The 26,469-nt window shown below is 38.6% G+C and overlaps 1 protein-coding gene across 1 annotated transcript in view; it reads right to left on the reverse strand.

Annotated features, from left to right (window-relative positions):
• PHTF2 (putative homeodomain transcription factor 2) overlaps positions 1-26,469 on the reverse strand; it is a 187,383-nt gene that overhangs the window by 54,063 nt on the left and 106,851 nt on the right. The window contains exons 16-21 of the mRNA XM_060157214.1: positions 25,640-25,735; positions 23,271-23,396; positions 19,825-22,599; positions 15,038-15,650; positions 14,879-14,956; positions 12,462-12,522 (exon numbers count right to left, since the gene is read on the reverse strand). Coding sequence (XP_060013197.1) covers positions 22,579-22,599; positions 23,271-23,396; positions 25,640-25,735 — 243 coding nt within the window. The 3' untranslated portion in view covers positions 12,462-12,522; positions 14,879-14,956; positions 15,038-15,650; positions 19,825-22,578. The remainder of the gene's footprint in view (positions 1-12,461; positions 12,523-14,878; positions 14,957-15,037; positions 15,651-19,824; positions 22,600-23,270; positions 23,397-25,639; positions 25,736-26,469) is intronic.

The following is a 26,469-nucleotide window of genomic DNA, read 5'->3' on the forward strand; positions in this document are numbered from 1 at the left end:
TCTGCTCTAACTCTGTGAGAGCATTCATTCTTCGTTAAGGTGTTGGGGGCATTCACAGAATTCCCACCTCAGTCTGACCGCTGGCACCTTGTGTAATCTCAGTCAAACCAGGCAAGCTCTAGGCATCCAGGACCATCAGGATAAGCCTTGCCACTTGGCATTGCTGTGCCAAGCTCATTTAATTCTTGTAATACTGTCAAGAGGGTTGATATTCAGCTGGTTGGCACCAGTAAGTCCTAATGAGTGATTTACAGTCCACATCCATTATCACTGAGCTGTGCCCATGCCACACCAGCTGTGAAATGTACTAATACACCCTGGGGGTAGACGGCACTCACAGTTTATAGATGAGGAGACTGAGGCTCTGAGTTGCTTGGGAAGAGGGGTAGGGCACAAGGCATCCATTCTGCTGGTGCAGACCATGGCAGAGGTGGGATGGTCCTAGAGCTAGAGGTGTGCGGCAGCGTTCTGGTCATGGTTAAGACAGCAGCTCTTTGGCAGCCCAGTTCTATAATGTGGTCTGGAAGGTTGTTCCTGGAAGCCTGAGCTATAGTCCATTTCTTCAAACCCTCCTAATTCTATAAAATACCCCCCTTAACAAATGCCTTTGCGCAATACCTAAATGTCAGAACTAAAACTATAAAATTCTTAAAAGAGAACATAGGCATAACTCTTTGTGACCCTGAGGGTTTCTTTGTACCAAAATAATACCAAAAGCACAAGCAACAAAAGGAACAAATAGATAAATTGGACATCACTGGATTATTAATAGGTAGGGCTTTGGTGACCCTGATAAGAGCAGTTTTGAAGGACAGGAAGAGGAGAAAGGTAACAAGACTTGTACATGAAAGTAGCAATGGGCATAGAGAGACTGTAAGAGATACAGCAGGGGATGAATCAGCAAGACTTGGCAAGAGAAAAGATCTTTCCTTGTAGTACAAGAAAGAATGAAAAGTCAAATATGGCAATAGTTAGCTAATCAACAAAAATGCTTTGTACCAGAGTTCAGAGTTTTAACAATATCCTGTGATCTTACGGGAACTACAGAAGACTAATCAAGCCCTTCAAATATTAATCCCCACCTGCTCTCTCCCTGATGTCCACATCCCTTTAATTATCCAGCGTAATAGCAGACTTGATGATCAACGTCAGGAATGAGGCTAGGGAGCTGAAATTACAGAATTACAGCCTCTAAGATGACCTGAGATTTTCAACCTTGCTTTTTAAAAAACTGCTCAGGGCTTCCCTGGTTGAGAGTCTGCCTGCCGATGCAGGGGACGCGGGTTCGTGCCCCGGTCCGGGAAGATCCCACATGCCGCGGAGCGGCTGGGCCCGTGAGCCATGGCCGCTGAGCCTGTGCGTCCGGAGCCTGTGCTCTGCAACGGGAGAGGCCACAACAGTGAGAGGCCCGCGTACCGCAAAAAAAAAATTAAATAAATAAAAAAAATAAAAACTGCTCAAATTTTTAAAATTCAAGCAATCCAGAGAAAAAAAGAAATGTGATTTTTCATATTAGCAAAGGAGCTCAGCAAACTGTAGCCTGTAAACCTGCAAAACCCATGCCAAATGAGACAGGGGCTCCCCACCAAAATGACAAATGCAGGGTAGACTAAAGCATGGAAAGAAGGCATCCCAGGAATAAGCAAATTCAACTCCTTCCCTTGACGGAAAGGTCGGGGGCATCTGCTGGCTGGCCCATGCCCCAATCTGCTCATGACTTCTCTCCCATTGTTGACCCGCACTGGCGAGCAGCACGAGGGCTGCCGTGTGGTCAGACCTCAAGCACACAGGCTCTCCACACAGGAAGCCTCCCCTCAGGGACGCTCTGGCTCCTCAGGCTCCTGATGGTGGAAGTTTCCAGAGTTTATCAAAGGCTGCGAAGGCGGAAGGGGGAGAATCCAACAGCAAGCTCTCTAGTTTTTCATGAACCAAGCCCATCAACTGAGAAGCAGAGAAGCCAATTCCTACAGGAAGGTTCAAGTACAGAAAAGAAAACTAGGGCTTCCCTGCCCCAACTTCCCCAGAACAAAATTCTGTTCTGTATTCAAGGGCCTCCACTGGGCAGCTCCACACTACTCTTCTCATCTTACTCCAAAGGATTCTCTTCCTGAGTAAATATTACTGGAATCTCCCAGATACTTATCCCCATTGTCCCCTCTCCCCTGAAGTGCCTTTGTCCTGCCCATTTCCACCTATCAAAATCTTACTTACCCTTGAAAACCCAGTTCAAAACACTGCTCCCCATGAATTCATCCCTGATTACCCCGACAGGAAGCAGTGACTCTCCTTTGAAATTCAAAGAGAACCACGAGTAAAACATCTGCTTTAGCCATCAAATGAAGAATAAGTATGACAAGAGGCACCATTCTTAAATACTGAAGAAAACTTCCTGAAGAGTAGGAGCTGTTGTTGTGTTAATATCCCTTCCTCAGTACCAGGCGGAGAAGGGGCTTCACGATGAACAAATGAATGAACAAACAAACAAAAGAAAGAAAAATCAAACCTCGTGTTCCCATCTCCTCAGCTCAAGAGACAATCAACCCCTTCAAATAAGATAACTCTCCTTTTAATGACAGTTTTAACCCAGGTGCAGCTAGACAATATACTGATGGACTAGAGATGATCATCAAAAATGTGAAGCATGTTTGTCCTCAATATTAAGTACAACTAATTTTATTACTTGTTTTTTCCCTTCCTTTTCAATAATGAAATAAACCCCAGTCCCAGCAAATGGCAAATCTCTATTCTTAAAGTACATTTAGATTTTACTAATTTACTTTGCTTATGCATAATTCAAAGGGGGATTTTATTTCAGTGCTTTATTTGTGGCTTCTAGTTATTATTCCTTCTGGAAAAGGCCCTTCACATATATTAGGTCTAAAGTTCCACTAAAGGTTTTTGGGGTCTGTGTTTTTAACTTCATTTTCTTAAGGCTGTAAAGTGGAAGAATGAGTTTGGGTGATTGTTTCATGGTGGTGTTCAATTTCTAGAACCCTATGAACCCTAGAGAGGACTGGTGGGAGGATGAGGGATGAAATGCTGAATACCAGAATATGGGCCTATGGTTTCTTGGAAAAGGTCTTGTTCAGGCCAAAGTCTCTAATGGCAGAGGAAATGGCCTTATTCAGAGTCCAACAGGCACCTTCTCTTAAAAGCCAGGAACTGTATTCCTCAGTGCCTGAGTAAGCATGGTTTAAAAAAAAAAGAAGGAAAGAAATCCATCTTACACCAGCACTCTGATATAGGGCACTCTCTATACTGTGGGGAAACTGCAAAAAAATCTCAGAGACTTAAGAGATAAGCACTGAAACCTCCTGGCAGGGCAGGCAAGAGAGCTGCCCTGTCCATCTCAACTTCCCAGGCTGCCCCCATCAAGTGGGGTGTAATCAGTGTGCTGTCAGAGTTTCCTGCACCTCTGTGGGAGCAGAGATAACCCATAAGATGCTTAGATAAAAGCTGATTTTAAAAATAGTACCTAGGGCTTCCCTGGTGGCGCAGTGGTTGAGAGTCTGCCTGCCGATGCAGGGGACGCGGGTTCGTGCCCCAGTCTGGGAGGATCCCACATGCCGCGGAGCGGCTGGGCCCGTGAGCCATGGCCGCGGAGCCTGTGCGTCCGGAGCCTGTACTCCGCAACGGGAGATGCCACAACAGTGAGAGGCCTGCGTACCACCAAAAAAAAAAAGTACCTAATTGCATGCCTGGGGCATTGGGAAGGGTTTACAGACAGAGGGGACAAGGGAAAAAAGGCAGATGGTCAGACTTACTATCTACCAGTAGGATGGCTCCTCGAGAAGAGCTTTCTAAGCCACTCCGGGTGTCCTTCTAGGCTGCCTTACCCAGAAGCACCCTCCTGGCCACCACTATGCTTAGGCCCTTATCTCTGGAATTCCCAAGCTGAGTACAGACCTGCCCTTGACAGAGATCAGGGAGTCAGACTTCTTAGTGGCAGACAGCAGGAAGTCGTGGAGACCAAGGAGAGCTTTAATGAGAATCTGTCGGAAGGTGGAAAACAGGCGCAAAGAATGGGCAGGAACAAAGGGAGGCTACACAGTGAGAGCACAGCCAGACTCTGGTCCCAGAACCGTCTGACCGAACACTGCCATGGAACGCCAGACGGTATGTTTCCCCAGGCTCACCTCTACTACTGAGGCCACTGTAGAAAGCTCTACCTCTCCCCGAGCCTGTTTGCCTGTTATACTCCTAAGGAATATGTCATAACTGCCTGGGGTCAACTGATTAATATTAGCCAAAATCTGAAGCTCTTCTGTGACTGGTTCAGAAAAAAAAAAAAAAAAGAGCAGGGGTATCTGGTATTATCCCAAGGATTTGTTAGGAACAAGTGCTCAAGATGGTAGGAATGACAAAATGGCATTTCTGTTTACAAATCCTGTGAATACTATAAGATCCAGCCAGTCCTCCTGGTGATGCCTGTCTTGATGTGCCTGATGACTGAGCCTTTATCTTATTTAATCAATTCAAGAAATATAAACTAGCTCCATTTCATTAGTGCTTAAAATGCCATTATGATTAGGGCATTCAGCGGTGAATGGCTGTATCTGTGTTGTATAACGTGGAACATCTATTTTAATTGTGATTAATTCTCTCAAACTAATGTCTTTAAGTATTAACGGGAGCAAGGAGACACAAAGGATGTAAAAAAGAACTCAACAAACATAGAAGTATATACCATCTTTGACTGATTTCAAGACTCACTTTTTCAGATTTAACATCTCTCAATCAATGGCAGTGCTCTTTCTTTCTTAGTGATTACACAGAATAATGATATATTTTACAATAGACAGCATCTTAGATTCAATAAAACACTGAACAAGCTACTTTTTCAGATGAAATTACTGGTTTATGATATGGGAAAAAATAGAATGTAGCCATTTCCTTATCCTAGCATCTGCATGTGGAAAATAAGATTATGCATAGCGTCTATGAAGTAATGAAAATTGCAAAGGTTATGCTTTCTTTGCTCCAGTCCACTGTGGCCCACGTTACATTTAGTTTCTGGTAAAACCAGATGCTCAAAAGCTTCCGTTATCTCTAACATGATTTACCCTATTAGAGAAACACACTGATTTGGTGACCATGACTTTGTCAAGGATCGTCTTGGAATTTCTTAGGTATTGAGAGCCATAAGGGTGTCTTTTGCTATGTTAATGAGACGACAATTTTTTTACAAAAATAATTTTTAAAAAATTACATCTATGCTGAATTAGCTCCTAGCTCTGTGCTAGGAATAGTGGATGAAGACCAAACATACATTAGCAGAGAAAAGTAAAATATCAAAGTTAACCTAGTTACAGAAGAATATACAAAAAAGTGAGGACCTAACTTCCATCACAGGATCAGTAGCGTCAGTAGGGTTGCTTTTTCTTTTCTTTCTCCTTATTAAAACAAACGAACAAAGAAACCAAAAAAACATGATACGTTCTGAACACTATGGATGACGGTCTGACCTATTAATAGCACTTCCTATGAGTAACATGCCTAAGCCTTCCAAGGTGATAAAAGTCATCCCTGGAATCCAAAAGATGGATGCCAAGCTGTTTCCAGCTTGTGTGTTGTAGCTGAAGCATGATAAAGACAATTTATAGCTGGTTCAGAGATGAGCAACAAATGGTTCTTGGTTTTACTAACAGGTTTGATGGGAAACTTAAAGAATGGGGTTTTGAGTCTGATAGAAATGGCTGGAAGGGGACTGAATTTATTTTGTGAACATGATTTAGCATATAATTATAACGAGAGTTGTCATTTATTAAGCAATTTCTATTGCCAACATTTCACCCCCATCTTATTTCTGGTAACCTGTCTAATAAACTATCCACACTTCTATATAAGAAAATTGTCTCAGAGCGGGTAAGTTCTGCCCCAAGATCTCACCTCTGCTGGGTAAGAGCCAGGACTCACATCAGGCCTATTACCTCCAAGACCCATTCACGGTCATCTTAACCTGGGCCTTATGCTACTGGTTGATGGTCAGGATTCTCTGCAGGCTTCTAATTGTGACTTTGTTCTTGAACAAGTGGACTGTGAGTCAGATTGGGTCTGAGATTTGAGTGCTACTACACTGCACTCTTCATCAACGGGACTCTGTGTGCTGGACAGACCCTTCCCAAACCTGACACCTGAGCTTAAAGGCACTTGGAAGAGATGAGCCAGTGATCCTGCTGGCACGCAGTGAGCGCAGACTAGGTAAATCCTTGAGGAGAGGGCTGGGAGTGAAGGGTCTTCTTTCATGGCAGTGTGCCTATGGCTCTCCCTCCCCACTTAAAGGGATATGCTCCCTCTCCCACCCCGGCCCTTACTCTCAGAAGTCGGGGAAAATTTCTCTTCTTTTTGATGCAGTCTGAAACCTTGAGAACTGGAGACCTGAACTTAAGCTCAAGAGTCCCCTCTGGATTTGTCCTAAGAGGCCTTATGGGGCTTGTGCAGATAGGTCTCCTGCAGCCCTAATGGCACAGCAAAGGATCCTGAGGTGGGTACACATGCCAGACCACACTGGGACCTGTCCTGCAGAGTCAAGGCAGAATCAGAGTGCCCAGATCGGGGTTCAAGCCACAGTTTTCTGAGTGTCAGTCAGTTTCATTAAGTAGTTATATCTTGCTTAAACATAATTTGGTATATTCCAAGAACTTTCACAATTCAGCATAGATGTAATTTTTTAAAAATCATTTTTGTAAAAAAATTGTCATCTCATTAACATAGCAAAAGACACCCTTATGGCTCTCAATACCTAAGAAATTCCAAGGGTTTAAGAGCTCTGTGCTAGGAATAGTGGATGAAGACCAAACATACATTTCTTATCATAAATCACAGCATCACACTACCTAAAATAAGTTTTACAAAGGCATGTTTTTTAACTGTTGGAGGACCTGATATTGACGGACTCAATGTGAAGATGTCCTTAGAAATAATAATGCATGACAGAGAAAAGGCAGTCAATGAGAAGAGCAGTCAGCGCCACCGGGTGAGAAACTGAATATACAAACAGACAATTACCAAACTGTGTATAAAAACGGAACTCTGACCCACAACTTACAGCAACCTGCCCAGGAAACCAACCCCCTTATTATACAATAATCAGCCCATGAAGCCAGCGTGCTATAAGTCAGCCTTGCAGGAGACTGGATTGCTATTGCTATCTCTAATAATAATCCAAGAAGCCAAACAGTAACTTCTATGATAACTGGCTCAAAATGACAAGGACTTGACTAATAACTGACAGCTTCTCTAATTTTTATCCCCACTTCCAATTTAGGAACAGTCAGAGAAACCCGAATATGTACACCATAAAATACCTTGCTTTTAGGCTTCTATTTAGCCCACCTATGGCTTCCTCATGCAAACAGCTTCCAATCAGGGCATACCTGAAGCCTTCCCTTTTTTCCACTATAAGCTTTCCCACTTTCCTACTTGTCTCTGAGTCTCTGCTAAAATGCAAGTGACAGTGGCTGACCCCCTTGATATATCAAGATCTGAATAAATAGCCTTTGCTTGTTCTTAAAAAAAAAATTATTTTTATTGTGAAAGGGGCATGTGCTCATTGCAGAAAACTTGAACAGTAGAGAAGAGCAGAGAAAAGAAAATTAATATCACATGTTTTTACCTCCAGAGACAACCTCTGCTAGCTTTCTGGAGTATTTCTTTCCAGCAACCCACCCATTTAAATGCATACAAGTGAATGCCAGATTCTTGTCTCTAACTGAACTGTGAGCCTTAGCTGGATCTATGGAAGACCAAGGATCTTATATTTAATTCCAAATGCAAATTTCTTTGCTTGAATATTCTAGAATATAATAACCACCTGGCATGTTGCCTTTTCATTTTGATAGTACCAATCTAGATACAACATGTAGGTGATAAGCTACATTCCGAAATATGACTAAAATGACACTATAGATCTTATTTTTATGAGTAAACAAATTCAGACTTTACATTTTTGTTCAGTTCTTCTAGGCTGAAAAACACAGGAATGAGATTCCGAAGTGGATTAGTAGAGAGAGCTTGTTATTAAAGGCTGCCACTTCCGAGAAAACAGAGTATGTCTTGCATACTAAGCATTTCTGGCACTGTGAATAAATCCTTCACCTATGTGTTCACTCTACTTCACACTCCCAAAGAGCCTGGAGGTGATTAGTCAACTAAACATTAAATTTGATGAGGACTCTGTATTAAGAGATCATCCTCTTTGATTTTTTATTGATTTGTAGACTTTTAATACCAATTCTGATTCTACACGTCTGTTACACATCAGAGTTAAAGAAAAGATTCAGGTAGAAAAGATTTACAATTTAAAGGAAGTATGAATGTGTTGGCAGGAATGAAAATCACTGAGTGGGAGTGCTCTGGGTGCAGCTGACTTTATTCTTGACATAACGAAAGTTGGTAAAAGGCCTCAGAGCAAAGATGAAATCTAAACCATGCAGATGAAATACCTGAAAAGCAATAGGAAAAGAAACTGTTGCTAAGAGAATTGGGGGACTCAGAAGAAAATGTCAAATTCCCAACAATGCTGTAATAGCTACATGATTGTATTTCTTTTTAAATCATAAACACATAATAGGCATAGTTTGCTTCACTTCATGACACTTTAAGGGTGCAGGCTGCAGTCTGCCCAGCACCCTTCCAGTCACCAAGCTGCCTCCGTCTCATTCCATGTGGTTCTGATGGGACTGCCAATACCAATTTATCCTCCACTCCCTGCCAAAGGAGTGGGCACATAACCAGTCTGGCTAACCGAGGTTCTTCATAGCCCTAAGGTCATTGGTTCAAAGGATGGGCATATGGCCCAAGTCAAGTCAATGAAAGAGTCTCCAAAGGATTGGTCTGTGGATGCTGGGAGAGAGTGCATCTTTGTTTCTGTCTCTGGGCTCATGAGCTCAAAGGTCCACATGAGCTTAGAGCTTCTGGTGGCAACTGTGTGGCTGAATGGAGAACAAAGCAAACAGAGGTAAGCAGAAGGGAATGGGCAGAAAATGGGAAGGAATAGGAAGAGGAAAGAGAACTTAGAGTGAAACCACAATGGCAGTTTGAACACTTGGATCCAGCTGTATCACAGCCAGCTTGGCTTCCCAATTATATGCGTCAATAAATGCTCCTTTGAGCTTAAGCCAGTTTGATGTAGGTTTCTGTTACTTGCAGACAAAGAAAGACCTAGAAACGCTTCTGACTCCCACTTTGTAATTGTGGAGAAACAAAAGTCCCAGAGAGGTGTTGCCAAGATTAGACAGTAAGGTGAGGGAAGGTCCTGGTTCTCTAGTGTGTGCCAATGAACTAACCAGCATACTGAAAATAACCACAGAATCACAAAACTATAGATTCCTTTTCTACACGCCAGACATGCAATCTGCTGGCCTCCACATGGAGCATCGCGAACAGTATTAGCCTTTGTCATAGCACTGTAATTTCTGGACTCCAAAAGAACCCTGGACTCCGAAAATGGCTTCCTTTTAAGTCTACCATAGTGTTTTAATTTTCCCCTCTAGTTTCTTTTTCCTCCTTAAGGAAAAAAAAAAGATGGAATTTATTTTTAGTACTATCTCAAAAATCCTAAGTCCAGGAGGGATAACTGGGCCTTACAAATATCAAGACAGAAGCTGAAAAATGAGGACTCTACATTACTCTGTGTCTCTTGGGAGCCATGTGGCTTAACTTTTGCTTGATTGTTCTTCTCCTTCCTTCTTCTATCTGCTTATGGGTCTTCTCATCCTTGTAACCGTGCCCTCCCCAGCACCAGGGTTACCCAACTTCTAAGTTCAAGCAACCCACAGTAAACGCTTCAGTACATTTAGATCAATTGTTCTCAGATTTTGTGGTCTCAGAATCACTTTACACTCTTAAAAATTACTGAGGAACCCAAAGACCTTTTGTTTGCATGGGTTATATCTATCAATATTTACCATGTTCAAAATTAAAACAGAAAAATTTTAAACACTTATTTAATTCATTTAAAGATAATGATAATAAATGTTAACCTAAAAATTTTTATTAAAACCACATTTTCCATAGGAAAAGGCGTAGAATTGTTTTAAATTTCTGCAAGTCTCTTTAATTTCTGGCTTCTGGAAAATGGATGAGATTTCTGCTTCCAAATGAGATGGGAATAACAGGAATCAGATTTACCATCCTGCTTGAAACATCTAAGAAACTAGATAAAATATATAATGGTAGTTTAGACATGGGAAAAGAAAAGATTAGTAAACTTGAAGATATCACAATTAAAACCATACAAAATGAAACACAGAGAGACAAAAAGCTGAAAAAAAAAGTGAACAGAATATCACTGATACTTGGGAAAGCTTTGAGAAGACTAATATACATGTATTTGGAGTCCCTAAAGCAGATGAGGGAGAGAAAATAATTTTTTAAGAAATAATGGCCAAGATTTTAACAAATTCAAATTTGATGAAATTAATAAACCCATAGAAACAAGAGTCTTAATGAGTTCCAAGCACAGGAAACACAAACAAAGCCACACCAAGTCACTTCATAATCAAATTGCTTAAAACCAGTTGTCCAAAAACAAAGGCAAAATAAAGACTTTTTCAGACATACAAAAGATGAAAGAATTTATCACTAGCAGATCTACATTAAAATAAATATTAAAGGAAGTCCTTCAAGCAAAAGGAAATCTAGATCTAAACAAATGGATAAAGCAGACCAGAACTGGTAATTATGTCAATAAATATAAAGGTTTCTTTTTATTGTTTAAACACCTTGAAAAGACAACCAATTATTCAGAGTAAAAACAACTGCAATGCACTGTGGAATTTATAACATGGGAAACAAAATGTACGACACAACAGCACAAACTCTCAGAGGGAAGAAATGGAAGTATATTATTACAGAGTTCTTCTACTGTATGTGAAGTGATATAACATCAATTGAGAGTAGAATGTGGTAAGTTTAAGATGTATATTACAAACCCTAAAGCAACCAATGAAACAAAACAAACAGTTATAAGCCAACAAAAATGATAAAAAGGATCATGAAAAATGCTCAACCCAAAAGCAGGCAGAAAAAAGATAAAAGGGAACAAGGAACTGTTGGGACAAATGGAAAACAAACGTCAACGTGGTAGGCTTAAATCCAGCCATATCAATAATCACATTTTATGTAAGTGGCCTAAACATCCTAATGAAAAGACAAGAGATTCGGAGACTGGACAACAAAGCAAGACCTAACTATACCCTGGCTACAAAAAAACTCACTTTAAAAACGAAGACACAGGGCTTCCCTGGTGGCGCAGTGGTTGAGAGTCCGCCTGCTGATGCAAGGGACAAGTGTTCGTGCCCCGGTCCAGGAAGATCCCACATGCCGCGGAGCGGCTAGGCCCGTGAGCCATAGCCGCTGAGCCTGTGCGTCCGGAGCCTGTGCTCCGCGACGGGAGAGGCCACAACAGTGAGAGGTCCGTGTACCGCAAAAAAAAAAAAAAAAAAAAATGAAGACACAAATTGGCTGAAAGTAAAAGGACGGGAAAACATATGCCATGCTAATACTAACCAAAAGCAAGCTAAAGTGGCTACACTGATGTTACACAAATAGATTTCAGAGCAGAGAATCCTAACAGGGATAAAGAGGGTCATTTCATAATATAAAGGGATCAATTTATCAAAAGTTCATAACAAAACATGCATAAACACGTATGTACCTAATAAGAGGACTTCAAAATAAATGAAGCAAAAACTGATACTAATGAAAAGAGAAACAGCTAAATAACAATTATATTTGGAGATTTCAATACCCCTTCCTCAATAACATAGAAAAAGTAGAAAGAGAATTCGTAAGTACACAGAAAACTTGAACTATGCTATCAACTAATTTGACCTGATTGATATTTATCATACACTCCACCAAATAATAGCAGAATACACATTCTTTCCAAGTGTACATGGATTACTTAAAGGTGACATCACTGGGTGGAATCTGAAACCATACCTTATATATTTTAAACTGTCACATTAAAATACATTGGTCCATATTATACTTTGATGGATCTCTTACCCATACACGAAAGATTCATCACCTCGCACACCCCTGAAAGAGTCTTGCAATCCCCAGAATGCCCTGAAGCACACTTTGACAACTACAGATTTAGATTATTCAATTTTTTAAAAGAGTTAAATTATCAACTGAGCTGTAGGCAACTCTTGTGGCCTAGGTGACCATAAAGAATCTGTTACAAAGTGAGGAAGGCAATCCTCATGCTGATTTAAAGGCTAGATTTGGTGGGTAGTTTGGATTAGTTCAACTTCTGCAACAAATTGCTATGCTTTCCTCTGTAAATATCCTCTTGAAATGAAGTACCTAAAAGACTTGCTGTATCTGTGCACCACAGATGAGCACTCGGGAGCAGAGAGGGGCTAAACGTCACTGACACCACTCAGCTGACATAGTCTGTCTGAACATATTGTCAATCTTTAAGTCCTTGAGGCAGGAACAGTATTACTTACATGTGCTGTCAGCATGTAACAAGGATCAACAGGCTCTCCGGGTACGAGAAGCGCCAAGAAACTAATAAATTAAAAAAGAGAAGACATTGGTACGTTATTTAGGGCACAAAATCTTAAGTTGTCAACATAGCAGACACATTTGTTCTAGCCTCTGCAATCATGTACCCACTAACAATGTCTTCATCACTGTCTAAATGTTTTTGATAACGTAGACCAATGTTTTAATAATGACAATACTGGCTCCCTAAGAGTAACTGGTGACAGGGGGCAGAGCTAAAAAATCCTCTTCTCCTCAGAATCTCTGGGTGTGGGACAAATATGTCAGTTTTTTAAAAAGTGTCCAGGTCATTCTAACAGGCAGCCAGGGTTGAGCCCATCATGAAGATATCACACTCTTAGTAAACCTTACGGTCTTCCTCTGCTGCTCCCTCTTTATTCACCCCTCAGGGAGAATGTATGTTCAAAGACCTATATTACATGTTTGGGAACATATAAAAATTGTAAGACAGACTTTGTTTCGAAGAGCTCTTATAATCTTATAATAAACACAAAGATGTTACGTTCTATTATGGCGGCAGAATTAAGCTGGTTTACATTATGTGCCTACCTAACCTTTTAATAAGATGCTTAAAGAGGATAGAAAAAGTAAGTTACAAACAGAAGGTCAAACCAAATAATGCACAAACAGTCAAGTACAGAGGTTCTGTCGCTCTCTGGCAACATGGCATTCAGGGTTCAGTACCATGTAGGGACTGGAGCATGGAGGGAAAAAGGAAATGGAAATCAATCAAGGATCCCATCTCACAATCCTGGGATTCACCTATTTAGAATGAGACAAGCCCATAGAAAATAAGAAAGGAGTTGCCACCGTGAGCTACATTTTAGGTATGGTGGAAGATCACTGGAAGAAGAAATTTCTGTTCCCAGAGTTTTAAAATAAGGGCCTACTAATGAGATGTGATCTGATTAACTCCTTGGGCAGATAGTAAAATGGCTAAATCAAGATAAACTGATTTCAAAAAATTAGTAAAACCTAAAACTGAAGAGGGTCTTGTCTTAATACCAAGGCTCTGTTGAAAAGTGTGACTGCTTAATCCCACAACACCAAAACAAACGAAAGGTCACTTGGGAGCAGTGAAAAGACTAACTTGCTAAACAGAAGGGCCACAGTAAGAAACAAAAGGGTTCCAAATTACCTGCCCCATGAAAAACAGGTTCCCTTAAATTAGAACAACAGATGAAAACAGACTTCTGTTAGAATAGTGGAGCAGCTAAATTTCTCCATAAGAAAACCTTTTTAATTTCCTTTTAGAAACTAGATGCATGTAAATTAAGTATTTATATTAGGAAATTACAACCACAGTCTACTCTCTGAGAATAAAAGGAGTCTTAATTCTACTGCTCATTAGCAGTAAAGAAAGAAAATGTAAAGAAAAAAAGTCTCAGAATGGTAAAGTTCAATGGGAACAAATCAAATTATTTTAATTGTCCCATCTTTATTCAGATAGAGAGTAAATGGCTACTACAGGTCAACTAGGAAATCAGCCTAAAAGCAAAGAAACAAACCTAGGTTCCTGATACTCAGAGCAGGGCCCTCCTTCTATGCCACATCTCCTGCATATTCAACTGAGATGAAAAATATTCCATTGGAGATGAGAAAATATGATTTTCAGGATCACCCACTAAATGACAATGTACTCTACACAGTATCATTCTACACGGATATAAGGAGGACCCAATGCATCAACTAAACCAGTCCCTGTTTCCAAGCAGGTGAACCCCAGCTGCCTGAAGCGTCTCTAGAGTTAGGGTAGCCACAGTTTCTACTAACATTCTGTGTTGAATAAGATGCTTGATGCTTTTCGTTTCATACTTTTTGTGTGTGTGACTAGCCAAAATCTCACAATACAATTCAAGTTACTATCTGCTGCTTTAAATTCTGATGTTGATGAAGAACAGCTGATTAGGGCCTTCACTGTAAGCTGTCACATGCTCAAAGACAAATGTGAGCCTTCCATTTTCTTCATTTCCATATTGAGTAATCCAAATGCTTTCTCCCAAAGCCTGATTTTTCATCCCTTTAACAATTTAGATTTCTTTCTTTAGACAGCTTCAGTTTCTCTGGTTCATTTTCCAGCTGGATAATTTCTTTAATTTACTGAGATCACTCTGAATCCTTGCCTATTATCCAAGAGGGATGCTAATAAAAATAATAATGCTAATATTTAACAGTTGTGAGATGACTACATACCATGTACGAAACTAAGCACTTTCCCTAAGTGGCAGGATTATTTGGGATGTTTGCTGCTGGAAGAGACTCAGAAGAATGAGTGATGTCTTTCCCTCCCCTATTCCAAGAAGACAGCCACACAATTCTATTTTGAGCTTGAGTCCCTCCCCTCCATGGGTATCATTACCTTTGGAGCTTCTGGGCTGAAAACAGAAGTTCTCAAGGTCCACAAGGCAACTCCTCAGCCAGGCTTTGGCTTGGAAATCTGGTGGAAAATGAGAGGGTGAGGGTTGCTGGGAGAGGGGCACATCCCCCAGACAGGCTGCAGATGTGCAATGGACCACACCTGTGAGGCATCTGTGGAAGGAGATGGGCACTAATATTCGAGGCCTTGAAGCAGAGGTGAGGATCTTGAAGCTGAGCCTGGGGTCAGCGGGGGGAGGACCTCTGTGGGGAGCATCTCTGAGCTGGCTGGAGCATCCACGCCCAACAGACACAGGAAGCGTTGGCCAGGGAGAAGAATCAGGATGGAGGGATAGCTACCACCAGAGAAAAAGGACCAGGCCGCTTCCATCTTTTCCAGGTAGTAGCTGAATCCCCTGGATTTTGTGTCAATCTAGGGAGGCGAGGCTCCTCCAAATATAACATATTGAATTCTTGATAGTCTTCTGAGTAGGTGCTCAATGCCAGATTTAGTTTGATTGAGGACAAATAAATTGATGTTTTGCTGCATAGGAGGGTAGTGGACCAGGTCCCTGCCCATCACACAGATGTTCTCTAATTTTATACTCACAGGAACCATTTTCGGCTCCAGCAGCAGCTCTCCACCTCATTTTATAGATGAGGCTTAGGGAGGTTAAGTAACTTGCCCAAGGCCATACACATGCTGCAAAGAATCCCAGCTCTGCCTGATTCCAGAACCCATGATCCTTATCATACTACAGATGATTTGGGCTACTCTGTAATTAAAAAAAAAAAAAAAGACAGATTTAACTTTGCAAATAATTATAAATTAACTACATCATCCAAACATGGAGAAAGAAACCAAAGTCAACTTAATTTTATATATTCTTAGATATAAAATTGTGCTGTGTCAGTTTTTTTTAATGACATAAAAATTCTAGCATAGATTTAACATGGACTAAAATTTTAAGTTAAAAAACTTAATTCTCAGCCTGGAGCTGTTCACTAAGTATCCAGGTGAAGAATGTGGTACCTTAGTTTAGTATTCACCAAGCAACTATGACATGCCAGAACTGTACTGGGCAGTCCTAATCTCTGGGGATAAAATTCAAATTCCTTGGCTTCACAAAGTCATCTGCTAGCATCATCTTCATCCCTTGCCTAAAAACATCATCTTCTCCAGTTATACTAAACTGCTTGCATGTGACACTTACACTGGCAACTCCATTACAGCACATACCCTCCAGAAGCTAAAAGTTTTTTGCATGACTATCACCTCCTAGCCTCTAGGTTTAATGAAAAGAGGGACTATATTTTAATTTCTATATCCCTAGTACCTAGCTCGGTGCCTAGCACGTAATATTCAAATACTATTCATAGAATGGATGAAAGAAAAACTGAATAAAATTGCAATTTTAAAAGTACTTGGTCTGTTTCCCATATTTGCAAGACTAACCTCTGACCCTAATGTCTTTCCCCAAATGGTAGATTCATATTATGAGAATCTTTCAGCACCACTAATTAGACCCAGTAAATTCTGGCTGAGAGCAAGAGAAAGGGGATAAATAGAAGGCAGGAAAGCTGCCAGCTCAAAGTCTGCATTTCCAGGCAAAAACAAGTAAATGCATTTGCAAAACTGGGTGTATATCCCAAGGGATGCAAATTGGTCATAGGCTTTGGCAACAAGCCTATTTTGCTTTAAAGCACACCTCTTAGTACAAGGTTAGGAAAACCAGAAATTCCCATATATAAATAATTGATCAAAACTTGTAAGAGAATTTGACAAAAACATCCCCAAACTCTTAGAAACCAGTTAAGTAGACTATTAAATAACTACAAAAAGTAAATGATTACATTTAGCACAAGAGTCAGATTTAACTTTAAAAAACAAAAAAGAAAAGCAAGCCACTAATTTTAATTTCAGATCATTGTTGAAAACACAGAATTGAATATTATAAAAAGGAGGGAACAAGCAAAACTTTTAGTCCTGAGATTGCTAACTATTTTGTAGACACAGGAGGCATAAATATGTTGGAAGGGTAGATAGCATAGATAGCCAAGTACTATACTTAGACAGGAGTAGAAAGATACAGGGAGAAAGCCAATTAGGGAAGAAAAATGGCTTAAGATTAAACAGCCAGCCAAATGCATGAGGCTTGTCCAGGCTGAAAGTCATCCTTTGGTTACTGCAGCTGATGAGTTTATCATAGGGATAAATGGGGACATCTGAACTCACAATTCAGGACACAAGATGAAGCTACCACAGTCTGAGACCAGCTCTAATGATCCAACGGCACAGCTGGCCAAGCTATCATTCAGTCTCTCTGCCTCTTGACAGTTTGGGGCAGTTTCTGCTTGTTTCTTCTCCCTTCTCCACTATGACTACTTTCTCTCTGCTTTAGGGCTTTGTTAATTCATGGTTTCTTTTGGGCCTCTGCTTTTCTAGCAACTCTTCCTGCTTACACTCTGTCCTGACTCAAACTTGCAGTAACAGAGACTCTGGCTGGGTCAGCAACTCACTGTCAAGGATGCAAAGCCTCTATGGGGCAAAGCTCTTGTGCCAGCTGGTTTCATGAATTCCTCAAGGCCTATAAAATGGCTGGCTGCTTGAGGGCCAGGCACCAATTACTGACCCAATCAGCTGTGGCTGAGAAAGAAAAGTGAAATAATCCAACCAAACTTGACCAACTTCCTGCTTTGTTCAGACAAGGGCTGAGGGTGTAGCAAGCCCTCACAGAGCCATCTAGTATACAGTGGTCCCATCCAATCTACAACTATTAAATGTCATACTCTAGATTCAAGCACCTCTCATTGAAATATAAATGGTTTATAACATAAAATTGGAAAAGGAAAGACTGAAGATGATGACGGGGGAAAACTGAGGAGATATTCTATAGGAGGGCAAGGACAGAATCCTGAGCACTGATGGAGAGCTGGCCTCAGAGAGCAACATCTCTTTCACAGAACTGAAGAAGGGAGAAAGAATTCATGCGTGTTGGTTTTTATCTCTTTGGTAAAGTCAGAGGAATAAAACGCCGATAGTTACAGGATGAGACGGATTAGGAGCTTGAGGATAATAAAGGAGCTTTGGAAGAACCATTGTAGGGAACATACAAGTGGACAAAAGATTGATTAAAGAAAAAACATTGCCAAATATAGGACTCAGAAGTTCCAGTAATATCTTGATAAGCACTATTTGCAGAAAGTCAAGTCAGATGTTCTCCAGCAACTCAAAGTTCAGCAGTCATCTTAAGGTTAAGGGTTGAGACCACGTAAAAGACAAAAAGTCTCTAGGATGTTACCAGTGAGGGAATCTACCATATAAATGAGACAGAGATCTAATAATGAAAAGATATGAATGGAACATGCACCTGATAATTCAGCAAAGTCATTCATAATTGGATATAATATGTAGGCAAACAAAGGAATGGGAACACTTCCCTTCCACATTTTAGCATGCCTGCTTATGAAGAAAAGAAATTAAACGTCAACTCCTTGTAAAAGAATTCTTCAAGTATCATAATTTATATGAAGCATGATTCTTAGTTATATCTCATATTTGGCAGGGATGCTTATGATATCTTATGTAATATGAATGCTTTAGCTTGCAAATTTTTGTTAATTGTCCTAGGCCATTATTTATTTAGAAGGGGAAGAGAACCAATCTTTCTTCACACCCAATACATGTCAGTTCCAGTGCTAGGTGCTTTACATATGTTATCTTATTAATCTTCCTAATAGTCCTGTAAAATAGGTATAACTGTGAGTAAGTTACAGCTGAGAAAACCAAAGTTCACAGAGGTTAAGTAATTTGCCCAAAAATGTAAAACAAGTTTGACTCCTAAGCATGTGTTCTTTCCAAGAGGTTACACTGCAGAGAGCTGAATAGGGAGCTGTCAAATGAATTCTGACTTTCTCCTATTGCCAAAAGCTTAGTAGTTTATATATGACCTTACTACAAATATGGACTGATTTATAAATCTTTGTCCTCTCCAGAATATTTTTCTACGTTTAATTATTTTGATCCGTCAAGAGGTACAGAGGTGCTATTACAGAACACACCTTTGAAGGGAATAAAGGAGTGTGGGTTCTAGTTGTGGAAGCTTAGGCAAGCTTTTTAACCTCTTTTGTGGCCTCAGTTTTTTGTTGTTTTTTTTTTTTTGCGGTATGCAGGCCTCTCACTGTTGTGGCCTCTCCCGTTGCGGAGCACAGGCTCTGGATGTGCAGGCTCAGCGGCCATGGCTCACAGGCCTAGCCACTCCGCAGCATGTGGGATCCTCCCGGACTGGGGCACGAACCCGCGTCCCCTGCATCGGCAGGCAGACTCTCAACCACTGCACCACCAGGGAAGCCTTGCCTCAGTTTTTTTACCTAGTAAAATGAGGACTTTGGACTAGGTGGTGTCTGGGTTGTACTTGACTCAAGTCGTCATTCATTCTTTCATTCATTCAGTAAACAGACTGAGATTAGGCACTATTTTATGTGCTGGGAAAACACTGGTGAATGTAGTTACATTCTCATGGAATTTACACTCTCTAAAATTCCTGATCTTAAGACAGTAATTCTCAAGGTGGTGAGGAATCATAGGTGGAACAAATTTTCAAAGTCACTTAGGGAATACTTTTTTGAAAGTATACCTATACCACATCCTAGATTCACAGCCTACTCTCCACAAAGTAAGCACCGTGGGGAGCCAGTGCTATTGATAAGCATTTGTGGTATCTTTCTTAAAGGCTTGGTAGAAAAAAGGTTGAGAATTAGTGTTCTAAGTGATACAGCAAATTAAAGAGATGCAAGCCATATTGCTCTGTTTGTAAGGGAGACTCATTAAGAGAGCCAATTCTAAGCTTAAAGTAAGTTGGAAAGTGCACTTGAATTAATAGTCCCTGATTAATTTAAGTCCTATGAACACTTGTACCAATCACGTAACAGAAATATTAGAATGCTTACCTATGTTATTATTGGCCATAATCTCTCGCGCTGAATTCACGTGCAAAATCACTTGATTAAAAACACCACTATCCTTCTGGCAATTAATTTTAATATCCCAGGCTACAGCCAGTTTTCTGTTTCTAAATACAAACAAACAAGCAAACAAACATTAATGATGTCATAGCATTTTGGTGATGAAAAGCCTGCGCACATATTCTTCTTTCATGTTCTGAGAATCAACAAAAACTGAAATGTTGGAAAGGTTTTTAAAATGTTTTCCCACTCCTCTCAAATCTAACAGTTATACCTAAAGTTTATGCTACAGTAAATATAAAATTACCATAGAAATGTGCATGACTTTTAAATTAGAAAAAAAAGAAAACACTTCTAGTTTAATACTGTCAGTCATAGAATGTTTTATTTTAAACTTGCTGTTCAAACTTTCAAATACGACATGTGTGGCAAAGAAACAACAGTTAACACACAACATCTGCCACAATTCTATCTTCGAACTGCCTTTTCTATATTATGTGATATGTTACAATTTATTTCAATTTCTTACATTCATTGTATTCTTAAAGGCAGCAATGTCAATTTTTCTGCTTTGAAAACAGTTCCATTAATGTTCTGAAATTACTTAAAATGACAACTTTTTCCTTTCAGTATTCTACTGCTGCCCACATTAGTGACATAATTCAACATATTAATACATTGTTGAGAGGTACACTGTACTCAATAAATCAACTCCCAACTCTAAGTTAAAATGAACTTCAATCAAAAACAAGCATCTTCCTAAATCAGTTTACTCAGCTACTTTTCTCAAAAATATTTCCATTCTGAAATAAGTTTTTCTGTGAGATACAATAGTTTCATTTTTATTCCTAACAGAACTCATGCTGTACTTTTTTTTTCAAAATATATTCGATATATTCTGTGCAAAATGTTAAGTTCTGTATAGGTATGTACCTTATTTTGAAAAAGTTTATAAAATATAATTCCTAGAAATAACCTCAACATTAGACAATAGAGGAAGAAGAAACGTATCAGAAAAAGCCTAATTTTTCACAGGAGAAAATAAGTATGTTCTTAAAGCTCCAGTAATACATTCCTTGAAAAAACTCAGAATGCACTTTGGTCATTATTAAACATATTAGAACACAGGCAAATAAAATAAAATACTTTTGTTGTTTTCTACAGAAAGAAAATATGGCTGAATTGAGGCTGATCAAAAGGAATGGTGAGAGCAAAGTGATATTACGATATGGCTCTGTTCTCTACACATTCCTGATCTTAAGATGATTTGGGGATTAGAACTGCACCAATCAAATAAATAATTTACAATTAATTATTTTCAATTCCCAAAAACATGGTAAAAAATGTGAGGATATTCAACATGATACACCTTGCACCAAGAAAATTCTAGACTGTCTCAAATAAATTCTTTGTTTTAGAAACTAGATACCCAGTTTTAAAAAAAAAGTTTGCTAAAACATTTCATGTTTCACATAACTCCTAAAATTTCTTGATTGTACAAACATAACAACTTAAAATCAAGGCCCAATGTAAGATACCATCATATTCGCCCTATTTACCTAACATGCCAACAGGATAAGTTCTCATTTGGAAACTTGGCAAATTATTTAGGGGGGAGGGGGTTAACTTTCTAGGTTAAAAGCATCTAAAATAGCCCTTATATAATTGGGGGGTTGAGGGGGTAGATGTACCAGACTAAGTTTAGAAGGTAGAATTTGCAAGCTATAGCTATTTTTCCTGAAAATTCAGATACAGTTTTACAACTAACAATCAGAAGAATATTTAATTGGTTCTTAACCTTATTCTTAAGTTGTTCATTTGAGTGTGGTATGAATAGCATACACTATGGTGTACCATGGGGAGAAAATTATTTTACTTGGGTAAACATAATGTACTTTAGTAATATCAATAGGCACTTCACTTGTGAGATGAGCATATACCTCACTCAAAAGGATACCAATTCATGCCCTAGTACACTATAACATATCCCATATAAAGATACGCATTAAAAGTAACAATTTTAAAAAGTGCACATTTTGAGCATGCACAGTTGGAGCTGTGCAAACAGCCCAGTGTTTCAAATAAATACAATTATTACTAGTTAATTTTTATCAAAATATCTTACAGTATGGTAACCATTTACAATTATTGCTCTATTAAGAGTTTTATCATCAAAGAGCACTTGTTGACCTGTTGTGTAATACCATATATATTAATACTGAAGGGTGCTTAAACTGCAGCTTAATCAATTTAGATCCTGGCATTGTTCCGAAATAATTCAAAAGAAACCCTGACTGGATCTTGATTTACTGAAGAAAATGCTTTATGTGTTTAGCTGAGTCCAATGCTAGGTTATAAAGTTAAAGAAGTTTTCCTCAAGTAAGGCAAGTCACGGCATTGACGGAGAAACAGTGCTTAGCAATGGCTTCTCTTCTCACGATTTGTTATTTTGTCATTATTTACGAGCAATTACCAGGATCTCAAGTATCTGGATATCAGTTTTATCACCCTTTCAACAAGTAAGTACATCAAAGCTAAAAATAAAATATAAAGACTAAAATAAATGTAAAAAACAGTGAACAAGTGAAATAAATATAAGAATTGCACAGGACAGTCTGATGTAAACACTTCAATTTCCCAGCTGAGACTCCTGAAGCAAAGAGTCAGTGACTGCTTTCAGGCAGCTTAGTTGGTACTCTTATTCTGGAAAAGAGGCTACATCTTCTTTTCTCTGAATTGTCATGATTTAATCTTCCAAAGCTAGTGAAAAAATAATAGAAATAGTGACCATTAGAGCCAGTTTTGACACTGCAACTTATTAAATTATATCACATAATACTGTTTTTATCTAAATTTCATTCATAAACAAGTGTAGGTTCTACTATTTTAAATTCTTTTATCCTTTTATTTTCAAGAAGAATTCACCTTAAACAAATAAAAACGTGGAAATCAGATTTCTCTTGCTTTTTTTTACTAGGAGGTGGCGATATACATATACTACTTGTTAATATGAATATACTACACCTTACTCACTAGCAGCTTTGCACATGTTGGAGGATGTATGCATTGCTATATAGATAAATAATATAACTTATGGCCAAAACCAGAAATAGGGCTTTTTTTCTTTTTTATCACCTAAATTAGATTCAGATTATAGATGAGTAAAAATAAATACTTCAACTTATCCTATACAAGAGTCCCATTTGTAATGAATACTGTTCCAAATTAGGAGTTCCATCCGTATTATAAACCAAGAATATTTATCATTCTTTGAAATTAAATGTGAAATTACTTAATATTTAATATTATACAATAAAATCAAAATGACTCCCTTACTGTACATGTGAGATCTCAACAGTGCTGGGGTAAAATAAATGTCACAAAAATATAATAAGGCACTAAGAAATTTTAAAATACCTGCAGGCTCTTACCTTTAAATTAAATCCAAGTAAGTCACTGATAACACCAGAAACAGCTGACAGGATGACAACCTGGGTGATGTTATAAAGCAGTGGATTCATTGTAAGCCCGTATAATCTAAAGGGACTGTCCAATTCCTAGCAAAAGAGGAAAAACCCATGAGCCCAGATTCATTAAGAATTATCAGTTAAATTAATTCAGGACAATATGCAAAGAGAATTTTTAGAAACACTGTTTCAAAAAAAAGTTACAAAATTATGATAGCTTTAGAAAGAATAAACTTGGTTGAACTTGAAATAAGTAAATATACTTTTAGGTTTTCTTAGGAGAAAATGACTTTCATTTAAAAGAACTCTGGGCTTCCCTGGTGGCGCAGTGGTTGGGGGTCCGCCTGCCGATGCAGGGGACGCGGGTTCGTGCCCCGGTCCGGGAGGATCCCGCGTGCCGAGGAGCGGCTGGGCCCGTGGGCCATGGCCGCTGGGCCTGCGCGTCTGGAGCCTGTGCTCCGTGGCGGGAGAGGCCACAGCAGTGAGAGGCCCGCGTACCGCAAAAAAAAAAAGAAAAGAACTCTGTAACCTAAATTTGTAACTCCAATTTCTATCCCAAATGAATGACTAATAAAGTATCGATCTAGTAGGTACAAGGTTAAAGAATATTTTTTATTGTAAGAATAGAAACTGAAAGAGAACAATATCTTTTTGCAGAAGATTTAGAAATTTAGTTAGCCAAATTTTCAGCCAATATTAATACATATAGTAAAAACTCCCCCTTGAGACAATTTTCAAATACATGGATTCATTAATTAATTGACTGATTCAAACATTTAAAGTTCTATATGTGCCAGGCACTGTGCTAGACTCTGAGAAGTTAAGATTCAGTCCCCATGCTGAAAGACTTTGCAGTCTAATAGACATGCAAATAAATAATTCAACTACGAGAGTCCCACAAAAGAGATATGCATAAAAGGCAGAGGGCCATACAGGAAGGTGCTCCTGAAACTTAGTGCATGGGGGGAAAGCTGGTATTCCCTAAGACACATGAGAATATGGCACCTTTGAATTACTATAGGTTGTGCATGGGAAGACGTACCTTACGTACTACTTAGGTAAAGGTCATCCTTTGGGCAAACTGTGCCTAAAGACTGGCACTAAAGGAATTTAATTGGGGGAGTAGTATATCAGATGTGCGTGTGTGAGAAATACGGATTAGAGAGCAACGAGACCAGAAGGAGGAACGCCCTAAGAGCTCGGTGTACTGAAAGCTCAAGTGAGATATGATGAGGGTCTGACTTAGAGCAGTACTGAGAGGGAAGAGGGGACGAACTGGAAGATTTTGGGAGGTTGAGCCAATGGGCCCGAGAATTTCTTGGCTGTGAAAAGTGAGAGAGAAGGCGCAACCTATATATTAAGTCCCAGGTTCCGACTAGAAGACTGTTGTGCTTTGTATTTTAGTTATTTTTATATTTCTTTCTACTTTGCAATTGAAGCTACTCACAAGTGTCATCTTTATAGCCTTCTCCCATCTAGCATAGTGCCTACACTATCAAGATATTCAATATTTACTTATCAAAAAACCCACCCACCTCTTCTGAACTCTTTCAATGCCTTATACTGTGATGTGCAATCTATACCCTCTTAATGCATTTTAAGACTGAAGAACTGACTGAAGAATTAACCATAGCATTGAGACACAACTAATTTCATACCATTCTATGAACACTTAAAAACAACTTTAAGAATTACATTCAATTTGTTACAGAAACTGAGATTTAAAAAAATATTTTCCTTTTAAGAAGAAAAAGCATTACTAACATTGCAAAGCAGTGATAAAGATACTTTATTAAATTACCTCCAAAGTTATTATTATGAGATCAGATATACTGAAATTATATTCTTTTTGATTGTTACCAAAATGCTTTGAAAATTTAAATATTTATTGGTGATACCTATTTATTATAATGATTATGTATAACTACTTTTTAAACCAACTCAGGCAAAGCAAGCAGAAGACGGCTCTGAGAAATACAAAATGAAAAAACTTTGCAAATTAACATCAAATCTTCTTTTTCAAAATCTATTTTAAGTTCTAGGATGCAAAACATTTCCAAAGATGCCAACCTCTACAATACTCTAAACATTATTAAAAGTCTTAAAATTTCAGAAGTGAATAAAATTTCAAAATGCACTGATCTAGATTACTTGGATTAATTTTTCAATGAGAAATAAAATGTATATTGCATGAATGTGCTCAAAAATAATTTGGAAAACAATTTTGATAACCATGAAAACCAAACACCAAGTAGGATCTACAAACAAAAAACTAAGATATAATGTTAGAGCAGCATTTTCTACATCATGTCCATTTTCAATTTCGTTTTTACCTTTAGCAGTTTAGTAGCCAGTTTTAAAACATTATTCACTAGTGTCAGTTCCTCCTTTTTGTTAGGTTTCTTCTCCATTTTCAAGTAGAGGTTTATCTTTTATTAAAAAGAATAAATAATTAAATATACTTAAAATTATAACAAATACTTTGTTTTTAAAAGGTATTTAGAGATATCTGCTAAAATAGTAGTAGTTTTCTGGCTATTATTGAGATTATAGGTGATATTAATATTCTTCTTCATACTTAACCGTATATTCCAAATTTCCTACAGTGAACATATTATTTTATAATAAGAAAATAATAACTGTTATTTAAACTTTTCAAATGTAACTAAAAGCTGAAAGAAGGAAAACTGGATGTCATTATTTAAAATGCAAAACACCTTAGTCACAGGGTCAAATCAACCCTGAGAATAAATAATAACTGGAGTAAGTAAATCAATTGGTTTGTCTGCTATTTTCCCCTTTCCCTCTAATTGACTTGGTCTGACATGGCTACCAATTTTTAAAAATCAAACTATCCCTGACAAAATTACTCAACAAGTTCACTAGAAATAAGTTTGTTTAAATAATTCCTATGAAATGATAAGGAAAACGTTTAAACAAATTCATTCAAAATAAAGTTAAGCATCAAAATTACTATCCTTTATACTTTCTACTGAATGAAAGTTTATGCTTATTCAAATACAGCTCTGCTACACTGCAAAGCAAACATACCCCACTAATGGTTTAAAATCCATCATTTCTACAAATGCTACTTCCTTCTTATCAAATGAATATGCGACATAAAAACAGTAGATTAGACTTGAAGTCTGCATCAAGGCAGAAA

Source organism: Lagenorhynchus albirostris, chromosome 8 (assembly GCF_949774975.1).
Source record: "Lagenorhynchus albirostris chromosome 8, mLagAlb1.1, whole genome shotgun sequence".
In the NCBI taxonomy this organism is placed as follows: Eukaryota; Metazoa; Chordata; class Mammalia; order Artiodactyla; family Delphinidae; genus Lagenorhynchus; species Lagenorhynchus albirostris.